The 10,730-nt window shown below is 56.5% G+C and overlaps 1 protein-coding gene across 5 annotated transcripts in view; it reads right to left on the reverse strand.

Annotated features, from left to right (window-relative positions):
• Positions 1 to 543: 543 nt before the first annotated feature.
• Positions 544 to 10,730, reverse strand: part of CACNA2D4 (calcium voltage-gated channel auxiliary subunit alpha2delta 4) — a 110,722-nt gene continuing 100,535 nt past the window's right edge. For 2 of the 5 annotated variants that reach the window (XM_015564341.1, XM_015564328.1), the window contains 9 exons: positions 7,746 to 7,816; positions 7,286 to 7,361; positions 6,804 to 6,856; positions 6,485 to 6,540; positions 6,152 to 6,172; positions 3,640 to 3,757; positions 1,830 to 1,972; positions 1,495 to 1,589; positions 559 to 757 (listed from right to left, as the gene is read on the reverse strand). In XM_015564341.1, the coding sequence (XP_015419827.1) occupies positions 653 to 757; positions 1,495 to 1,589; positions 1,830 to 1,972; positions 3,640 to 3,757; positions 6,152 to 6,172; positions 6,485 to 6,540; positions 6,804 to 6,856; positions 7,286 to 7,361; positions 7,746 to 7,816 (738 nt within the window). In that variant the 3' untranslated portion in view covers positions 559 to 652. Of the gene's footprint in view, positions 758 to 1,494; positions 1,590 to 1,829; positions 1,973 to 3,639; positions 3,758 to 6,151; positions 6,173 to 6,484; positions 6,541 to 6,803; positions 6,857 to 7,285; positions 7,362 to 7,745; positions 7,817 to 10,730 lie in introns of those variants that run through there. The other 3 variants (XM_015564336.1, XM_015564334.1, XR_001513954.1) reach the window with 3 other exon arrangements.

Here is a 10,730-nt window from a genome sequence, read left to right on the forward strand (position 1 = left end):
GCCACACTGGCGGGACTGCAAAGATGTTTTTAGAAGTTTTTTTTAATAGCAATAGTTTGCAGACATCACATGTAGCTATGTTGGATAAAAGGATTTGGGGTCTTTTCCATTACTATCCACAAACAGAGTTAGAATTTTTTGAGCAGCAGAAGGAAATTGAGCTGCCCCCACCGTGCATCTCACTTTGAGGCAGCTATGTTTCCTGTGGGGGATTGTTCTTGCCCTTGTCTCATTTCAGCTGTTGCTATTGTTGGTCTCATTCTGCCTCTCTTTCTCAGTATCTTTAAGTTCTTTGTTCTACTGAAGACCAGCCAGGTCTGGAGAATAGATGGAATGAAATCCTTTTGTCTTGGTCCAAGTTGAGCTCATGCTAGGCTCCTGAAGAGGAGGTAGGAAGGATGGGAGAATGCCCCCTCGAAGTGGGCTGGGTGGTTGCAGGCCCTGGAAGGTCTTGGGGAAGTGGTTTCTGGTTCCACCCAGTAATTTCAGGAGGCAGGGTCATTGAGATAAGCATTGACCTGGGTCATTGAGATAAGCATTGACCTGGGTGATAACCCAGCTGTAGTGAGCTGGGTTCCCCGTCAGTTGCTGACTCCTTAAAATGTCTCTGAAAGGGCTATCTTGTCAAAACAGAGGTCAGACTGGGTGGGAGTCACCGCAGCAGCTGGGGTGGCAGCAGCCAGGCACACAGAGGCAGCAGGAGCAGGGGGAGTGAGGCGCAGGTTTCCGAGGTGCCGCCACAGTCCTGGGCATTCTCCTGGAACGCAGAGCAGAGATGAAAGGGCAGCATTCACGATGACATACCAGCCAGAGGAGGCAGGAAGTAGGGCAGGGGTCTCTGAACTAATAGGATCCAAAAGCCTGGGGAAAGGGGGGTGGGGGAGGGGGAGTTCCGAAAGTGGAGGAAGCACTGTCCCCTCTCTCAGACCCCCTACCTTTTAGGGGGAAGTAGAGGCTGTACACTCAGCCCCAGAACTGGGCTCATGCATTCTCTGCTTGCCCCCTCTTGGAGTGGCTGTGGGGTCATCCTCTTAGAATGACTTCAGGGAAGCCATTGACTCTGGGAGCACCTTTGATGTGGATTATTTGTGGCAGCCATTTCCAGCAAAGACGATACCGAGTATAAGCACCCAGCTCAGGGCCTGCCACAGGGAGGGTGCTCAATACATGTTGGTCACCATTAGTGTTTTGCACATAATGACTTCCTGTTTGCTTAGGTCATTTGCAGCTAAGTACAGCAGCAATGAGGACAATATGGGGATGCTGTGTTTTGATTCACTGAGGGCGCAAACCCTGGGAACTGTGTGGCTCTGTTTGTAGAAGGCCCCTTGGATCCTGGTTGACTTAGTATTTGCTGCACGTGTCTGAAGGTTTCCACGTGCAGTTGCATCCTGTGTCCAGATGCACTCATGTCTTCCATGTGCAGGCACAGCCACAGTGCTGAGGATTTGGGGATGAAGTCCAAGCCCCACCCCTGAGCCCCCTCTAGCCCACCTCTGGGTGGAAGGCATGACAGGAATCCGGTCGCCGGCGGAGCTTCTGGGAGCGCATTCTGTCACACTTGATAGAGGCATTATGTGCAGGAGTCACTGTCAAGGCAAACGCCTCATGACAAGAGCTGATTCTGGAGAGCCTGCCCCTGGTAGGACCAACTGCCTTACAAGTGGCTTCCAGGGTCAGGAGGCAGTACCCAGGGCCCTGGGGGAAGGGTTGGAGAACCAGTAATGATGCTCTGTGTGGGAGAGTGGGATGGTGGTGGTGAGGGAGACTGGCCTCAGCCTCAAAATCTAAGCCCCTCAATCTCTCCTGCACCGACACCCCTCCCTCACCTTGCACATTGTGGCAGATCAGAAGGATATATTTGACTTCTGTAGCCTCCTGAAGGACTGGTGGGAAGATGCTACAGTCACAGGTGGGGTCTGTCACCAGGAGGAGAAGGTTACTATTGGGAATCTGTTGCATCACAAATATCCTGCAGCAAAGAGAGAGGCGGGGCCCTGGAATCCATGGAAGGCTTGACATAGGGCTTCTAGGGGGGAAAACCCCCAAACTTCTAGTGTAGAGTTAGGGCGGCAGGGGAAGAAATGGAGCCACGAGGCAGGTCAGATCAGGGCAGCTACAGGAACAGCCCTGGGCAACTGACTCAGTCCTATTGGCTTATTTTACCCACAAGCCTTTGCAAATGCTCCTTTCCTAGCAGATTGGAGAAGGCGAGGAAGTCCTAACTGGAACATATGTGAGAGTTAAAGTTATTATTAATATATGCAGGACAACAGGTATAAATCAGGACTGCACCAAGCAAATAGGGATGTGTGGCTCTCCTTGCTTTAATGTGGTGGGGGCAGGCCATATGGGGAAGATGCAGTGCTCAGTCTTGGCCACGAGGTGGCACAGTGCCCCTGCATACTGCCCAGGAGTACTGTGAAGAGGGAGTGAGTAAAGGGTTATGGAGAGCCTGTTATGCACAAGGCCTGGTGTATTACGTAACAGCTGCCCCTTACTGACCATGTCCTCCGGGTTTGTACGCACACACACACACACACACACACACACACACCCGTACATAACCTTTACCACACTACATGAAGTTATTATTTCCCTTTTGTAGATGAGAACATGGAGGCTAGAATTGGCTAAGTAACTTGCCCGAGGATACACAGCTAGGAAGTAGCAGAGCCACTTTTTAAACTTAAGTCTGCCTACCCTAAAGTCTTGGCTTTGCACCATAGCATTTACTTCATCCTTACAACAAGCCTTTGAGCTAAGTGCACAAATAACAATAGTCCAAGAGAACTGCTGTGGTAAAGTTAAAACCCCACTGGCATTACACAAGGGTGAGCGATGGAAACCTGACTGTCTGACACCGAAGTCTGAGGCGCTACACTATGAAAGAATTCACTCGAAGTCTGGGGTCTCTCAAGGACATCCTGGGAAGCCCTTGGTGAATGTCAAGGCTGACAAGGGGACATCCTGGAGGGATCTCAGCCTCCTGGGCCAGGAGAGAAGTTCCAGGGAGCATGGCCCCTGAGGCCAGGGGTGGGGTCAGCAGGAGGGAACTTTCATTCAGGCCTCCCTGGGCCAGGCTGGCAGAGCGAGTTGGATCTAATGGACTCTCCATGGGGGGAGGCTGGGTCTAGACTGGGCCCACGCGCTCCTAAGAACACCTTGTGCTTTCCCCTTTCTCTGCACAGACAGGTTTCTGAGGGGGAGCTGCTTGTCCTTTCCTCAAACCAACCCTTGCCGTCCAAGGTCTCTCGATGGAGTCCAGCTCGTGCGGCCCTGACACTGAGCTTCGATGCAGGTGTGAGTGAGATAGACATTGAATCGTGGGATCATTTCTATCTGGGATGGCTTCGGGGCCTGGCGTGGAGGTGACTTGCTCACAAGGACCTGGCCTCAGGACCGCCATTCCTTAGCCCCCAACTGGCCTCCTCCCTCACACCCTCTGCCTCAGCCTGTTTCCTTCACTAAGGGGACTGGGAAACAAAGACCCTGGAGCGTGCCCTTTCACTTAGAGCACCCTCGCCTTCCTCCCCATTTACAGATGCGCCCCCCCTCCCTCCTACCCCCCCCCCCTTTCTGTGAGTGACCAGGCCCTGCCCCGAGGAGGGGGGCGGGAAGAGCTGCCTCAGGTCTTACTTCTGGCAGGCCCCACAATCGATGATCCCGTTGACCTCCTGGATAGCCCTCTGGTGCACAAACACGGGGTACTCCGTGTCGCAGGGCTGCAGCATGTCCTGCTTCCTGTGCTTGTGGGCTGTGGGGAGACAGGTGCGATGGGAGAAAGCACATCATCGATTGGAAGGGCCTGCAGAGTCAAGCCTGGAGGGATCTCAGCTTCAATACCTCCAGGCCCTAGTCCATTTGCAGGTGGCTCCTTTGTCAGAAAGCTCTCAGAACACGTAAAAGACGGGTAGGACGGGAGAAAGGGGGAAGGCAAAGGAGCAGAATCAAAGCAGTGGAGTGGATCACAGTGGACAGGGCAGCAGGCTGGGCCTCAGGGCGCCTCGGGTTCAGTTGTGTGTGACTGACACACTAGTCTCATGACCTGGTGAAAGCCTCTTCCTGCCTGTGGAAGCCTGCATCCCTACTGTAAGCTGGGCTGGGAGGGGGAGAGCACCTCTCAAAGGCTCCTTCAGTGTTGATGTGCAGAGTCTGAGAGGAAAGCAGAGCTGGTCAGAGTGCCCAGGGGTGGCTCGGGGAGACTTCAGCCCTTCACCCCACCACCCTTGCAATTCAGTATGGACAGGTGACATCTCCTCAGCCAGCTGAGGCTCTCTGCGAGTGCAGGGCCTGGGCAAGCCCCAGGTGTGCCCTCTGTCCCTGCTGCTGGTGAGAGCAGAGCAGTGAGGGCTGGCGCCCGGCCGCGGGGCTGGGGGACAGCTGGGCAGGGGCCCTCAGTGTGTGTCTGTGGTGCACTTGAGTCATTCAGAAAGGACTCAGCACACGGGAGAGTAGGTCCCTGGCTTCCTGCTCTGGACGGCCATGCTCGCTCCTGAGGTGAGCAAAGAGCAAACAAGGCCAGCTCTCAGGCGGAGGGACATCGTTTTCGTTCAAAATAGCAGTGTCGTTTTGGTGCTACAGTACCCCTCTTTCTGCGCGCCACTTTCCACGCCTTTCCTTTTGTTCTCAGAGCTCTCTGTGAAATAGGCAGGACAGGCCGCATCCCCCCATTGTGTAGACATGACCTATGGCAGGGTCACACAAAGGTTAACAGGGAGTGACAGGTCTCCTCAATCCCCGCACAGCCCCGCTGAGGGTCAGCCAGGGCCACACTGGCCTCTAAGGGTGTTGCTGAGCAGCAACGCTCTCCGGCCCCCCGGGGTTCGAGAGTGGGTGCTCTGGCTGCAGCCTGCAGAGGCTCAGGGCCTGGCTCCTCTCCTTCCAGGCCCCGTTGCACAGGCCTCGCACCCAGGGGGCTGGCTCAGGCTGGCCTGTCCCCGCTGTCAGCTGAGCCACCTTGTGTGGTAGGTCATCGCAGGGATAACAAGAGCCACATGCCAACGACAATAGGCGAGTGGCTTCCCCAAGGGCACACAGCTGCCCTCTGCCCAGGCCCTTGGACTCTAAGCCCAGAGGACACGGCTGACTGGCCGGGCCAGGCCTGCTGGGCGGGAGGAAGGAGCCCGGACAGCGGCCTGAGATGGGAAGTTCTGGACAAGCAGGACGAGGGAGCTCACGTTCAGCCTTGTAGGCGCAGATGCTGGCAGAGGACAGAGGGGCGCCGGGAGGAGGGACCTGTTTCCAGATGGGTGGTGACACATGGTTCCTGGCTCCTGTCACAAACACCCCGGTGAGGACTGAATGTCCCGGGCGCTCCTGTGAAGACTGCCGGGTGTGATTTCCAAAAGGAGTCTGGAAACATGGCAGGGGTTGGCCACGTGAGCTGAGGGCCGGCAGTCACGCCAGCAGGCCAGTGGTGAGAGCAGGCAGAGGGGGAGTGAAGCAGGCCAGGCAGGGACAGCAGCACGAGTGGTTTTTCCATCAGGAAGCAAAAGAAGGGGTGCAGCCCCAACGGTGGAGAAGTCGCAGAACACCAGGGAAAGGCTCTATAGCAAGCAGGGGTGGAGCAAAACCTGCTAAGGTGCGACAGTGTTGCGTGGTACAGGAGCCTGGGCCACCCAGGGAGTGGAAGCGGTCCATGTCCCTTTGCAGGTAAAGACCAGGTAGCCTCACCCTCCTGGGAATGTGGTCACAGTCCCAACTGGCTGACTGGACATGGCTTTGATTTGTGGTCAGACCTTTGGGAATTGCATTATCCCAGGAGTGTCCCCGTGATCAGATGAGGCCTCTGCCGGCCACCCCGCAACCCTGAGCTGGAGGCCGCACTGTTCGTGCCGCAGGGTGACCTGGTGGCCGCTCACCTGCATGTGGCTGCAGCCACTGGACCGCATCCCCCTTTCCTCTGGGAACTCAACATCCTGCCCAAGCAGATGGCTGGGCTCCATCTCTCCCTGGTCGGACTGTGCTTGTGTGGGATGAGGTCTGGGCTGTACTCCCCGCTAAGCCATGGGGCTTTACACTGGGGGAGATCCCGGGTCGGGGTGCCCCGGGATGAATGCACCCTTTTAAGGGAGAGCTGAGGGGGCCTTTTGCAGCCCCAGGCTGCCTCCCGCTCCCCCGACCCGGCTCCACGGTGGGTGCTACTTACAGTGATGGAAGACAGCTTTGGCTGCCCAGGACATGAGGCCCAGCACAGGGTGGGCATAATGTCACACGAGGTCAGGATGTCACAAGGTGGTGATGTCACATGGGATGAGTGATGTCACATGGAGCAGTGGTGTCCAGAGATGGCGTGATGTCACACAGAGGTGGGGAGCCAGGAGGGGAAGGTGACGAGAGAAGACCAAGCAGGATGAGATATGAACAGTGAGCTGCCCGGAGCCCCTTCCCCTCTGTCACCCCCCAGAGGGGGAGGTTTCCAGTTAGCTGACTAAACTGGCACTGGTAGCAAACACAAGGTCATGCAGTCACAGGTGCTCACCCTGGGCCCCGTGGCCAGCTCTCCGGGAGCCCCAGGCACTCCACTCCAGCAGGAACCTGTCAGACACGGCACCGAATCTGACTGAGTGGCCGGGGCTCTGGCGCTCCCCGCTGCTCCCCGGCCCAGCCCTGTTCTCCTGGACATCCTCTTCCCTGCCGGGGGATCCCCGAATGAGCAGAAAGGTGCCCCTGGCAGCAGCAGGGAGGAGGCCCCATACACACAGGACAGTTCCTCCCCGGACCTTCCCCCTCCTCTGGATCCTTCAGAAGACACACCTGCATGAAGTCCCCAGCTGCCCCCCCCCCCCACCCCCACTCACAGCAAGAGCTCATTCACCAGCCATCTGGTCGCAGTCAGGAGGGCTGAGATAGGCTGGGAAGAAGGGAGACAACCAGTTAACCCTGGGCTGGGGGACAGACCACACCCCCGGATACCCGTCCTGCTGCCACCACCCACCCCTTCCCAGCTGGGAAGCCAAGAGACTCCTGTGCAGGGCCGGCAGCGGGTTCAACAAGTCCATCAAGAAGGCTAGGCAGGGCCTCATCCTGATGAGACTCTTGGTGACGCTTCAGGGTCCCTGATGGCCTGTGTGACCACACTACTCACAGAGGCCCGCAGACAAGCCCTGCAGGGCTGGGGGGCGGGGGGTGTGTGAGGCAGAAGTGGGGGAGGACTTCTTGGTCAGAGTCAAGAGGGGTCCTGGGCCAGATGCCTGAAGCTGGGGAGACCAGGGACCAGGTAACCTCATTTTAGGTGGAGGGCTTGCCACCTGGCGGAGGGGAGGTCTGGGGTGACACTCACGCTGACCAGGGGCCGGGCAGCACTGTGGTGGTGACTGGGGGGTTTGCACATGGCCTGGTAGTCGTACATGGTCACCCTGAAAGCCAGAGACAGGAGCTGGTGAGTCCGGACCCTGCCCACCCCTGCTCTGCCCCAGGGAGTCGCTGCAGTTTCATTCACCCAGATGCCCGACAGTTTAGGAGTTAGGATGGCAGATCAGAAGCAAGACATGCCAAAAATTACAGTTCTGTACTTGGTTTGAAAGAAAACAAATAGTAAATTTGGTTTTCCTTCTAGGCGCCCACATTCCTCATGCCACTCCCCGCCTCTTCTCAAGTCCCAGGCATCAGAACGGTTGCTTTTGGAGCACGTGGGGGCTCTCACGATGGGCTCTGAGGTCAGGACCACCGGCTCTGTCTGGCCCACTTAGCATCAGATCCTGCCTTTTCTGTCAGATGGGAGAGAAGTGGGTCCCACTTACTGGCTGAACACCCCCATGCTGAGCAGCTGGGTCAGGAGAGCACTGTCCACCTCCCCTAGAAATCTTCCCATCTGGGAGGGATGGGGTGAGGGGAGAAAGAGAGAGAGAGAGAGAGAGAGAGAGAGAGATGGGTGAGGACTTTCATTTCTGAGCTCCAGACTTTAGCTGCCTGTGTAGGTTTTCCCTGCAGATGCCCTTCAACGTAATCACAGCAGGATCCACGCCACCGGCCCCTCCCTTTAATTTGCACCCCCAGGCCCCCGCCCTTGCCATAGTCTCATCTCAGTGCTTTTAAAACTCTAAGTTGTAATCTATTGTCTATGAAATCAATCTGGGGGTTGCAATCATATTTTTTTAAGGTAAAGAATTCCTTTGAACAAATCACTGGGACTCACCTGCAGCAGGTTAAACAGGGTTTTGTGAGACTTGATTGTGTGTGTGTGTGTGTGTGTGTGTGTGATGGGTCAGATGCAAAATGTGCTTCTGTGGGTCATGGTCACAGGAGGTTCAAGGGCATCCTTATCACCCAGCGAAACCAGGTCTGAGAACTCCAGAGCTGCCTTTGATTTCCCTCTCTCCTGCCCTCCCCTCTTTTCCAATTAATCAGTGTTTCCTGTGGATCTGTCACTCACCATCCCGACTCCATGAATAGCGACTTAACCTAAACCCGTGTCCTCTCCACAGACACTTTGCCCCCCAGGCCCCAGCCCCTGCTGGGATTTGGTCACTCTCTTTGAGTATTCTGCTCACCTCTCTCACCATCCCTCCATCACCCAACCAACCAACACGAGGTGAGCACCTGTGTGCTGGGCATCCTCCAAGCCAACAAGGTTCAGCTCACCTTCGCGCCTGCTGTGCCGCCCGTGCCCCCGCCTCGCCGCTGCACCCCTCCCATTGCCTGCCTTTGCTGCTGCTGGCCCTCAGCAGGGTGCAGGGCGCTGGGACCGAGGGGTTGGATTTTGATTCAAATCCTGGCTCTGCCCCTGCCTGCCGTGTGACCAGGGGCAGGCCGTTAGGAAGATTGGGGGTAATGCATGCCAAGTATCTCGCCCACAGAAAGTGCTGGGCAAGTGGCGGCCAGTCTGACAAGGAGACACGAGGACTCTTCTCCCTGCCTTGGTTACCCTTCCCCAGGCCTCTCTCCAAGGAGCGCTCCTTCCCATCCTCCTCTCAGGAGTCCGCTTCTCACTTTCCCAGCAGAAGAATCCTCCTTCCTCTGACTGAGGCACTGACAGGCTCACCACAGAAGCTCCCAGGGCAAACGGAGCAGGCGGGTCAGCTCTGCTCTCTCTGTGCCCGGAAGGCCCATGTGCTCTGCCTGGGAGGCCTGAGAGGCTTCTCTGCAGAGGGCAGCTGTCAGCAAGGGGAGAGCGTGGACCTGAGGGCATTCCAGGGACAGGATGGCAAGCAGGGAGGTGAGAGGCCGCCAATCCTGCCTGTGCCTCCAGGTGCAGCCCTGAAGCCACCTGCAGTTCCTTTGGGTCCAGGGCTCCTGCTCAGGCAGGGCTTTCTCTCTACTGTTCCAGTTACTGTGTGTGCTCCTGCATCACCACCCAGCGCCATCCTCCTCTGCCCCCAGGAACACAGTGTCCTGCTCACGGTATTACTCAGTACATATCCGCGGAAGGAAGGTGCGAGGGAACAGACAGGGAAGGAAGGAGTGGTGTGAGTATTCCGCTCCCCGGGAAAGTGCAGTGAGGTGGAATTGAGGCTCCTCTTCTCCTCCGTAATTCTAGGCTTATTTACCCCAAACCCCGTTGTTCAGACACTTGATTCTGAGAAGGGAGGTCCATGAGAGTAAGACAAGCTGCTAGACACGGGAAGCAATGTATCCTCCTCTGTAAATAAGCAACTTGACTTGGAGGATATGCCACTCTGGCAGAGACTATCCGTCCTCCCCTTCTTTGGTAGGGAGTAAGATCCTCAACCAAAAGACTACATTTCCCAGACTCCCCTGCGGCTGGGGCTGGCCAATGAAATGTGAGCAAAGTCCGGGTGGGCCTTCCAGGAATCTGTTAAAAAGGAGCTGACTCTGCAGGAAGGGCACCACGTCCAGGGCTGCTGCACTCCCCCTTGTCTGGAAGGTGGACACGCAGGCAGGAGCTCTTGTATCCAGGTGGTCCTGAGGACGGGGCACCTGGTGACCCACCACACCAGGCCAGGGCTGCCTTCAGCCATTCCTCCTTATATGAGAGAATAAGCCTTTACGTTGCTTAAGTCACTGTAGTGGGGACTCCATTCCTCACAGGAGAATGCAATTCCTGGCCGATACAGTTTCATTTGAACTCAGAGTGAATCAGTGACTCAAATAGGTAAGCTGATAGAATTTTCTGAATCAGCAAAGCCAAGGTCCAACCATTCAATTTTGGGTACCCTGTCAATTTAGGGCCCTCATACTGAAGGTGGGGGGGCACCCAGCACAGCACGGCAGGGGGACTATGGCTTCTTTACAGCCACGGCACTCTGAAGGGGCTCTGGGAGCTGGCTCTACCTGCCAGCGAGGTGTGCTGACACAGGGCAGGCTCCACTTTCATTGAGGACACCCCCACACAAGCAACCGTCCACTGGGCTGCTGAGCCAAGGGCCTGGGGCTTCCCGAGTGTCCAGTCTGTACTGAGGTGGGAGTGAGGTGAGGTCCTGTGAGGCACACCCAGGAGCCTGGAGCAGGAAGCAGATGGGGCAGGTGGCAGCCAAGGACCCAGAACTGATGAGCATCCTCCTGGCCAGCAACATCCCCTTGGCATGGGCTGATGTGCATGCACGTGTGAGTCTGCTGTCCCCAGAGAGAAAGGGGACCAGAGGGTGAATTAAAGCAAAGATTCACTCTGGTATTGGAATGGAGCAATGCCATACGGCCTGTTCACCTAGGACAGCCTCAGTTTCTTCTCTAAAAGTGGGAAGTCCATCCTCTGAGGGATGTGAGGAGAACATGAATTACCAGAGTGAAGCCACTGTGCACAGCTCCTCATGGGGACCAATCCTTTC

Source organism: Myotis davidii, unplaced genomic scaffold (assembly GCF_000327345.1).
Source record: "Myotis davidii unplaced genomic scaffold, ASM32734v1 scaffold1031, whole genome shotgun sequence".
Classification (NCBI taxonomy): domain Eukaryota; kingdom Metazoa; phylum Chordata; class Mammalia; order Chiroptera; family Vespertilionidae; genus Myotis; species Myotis davidii.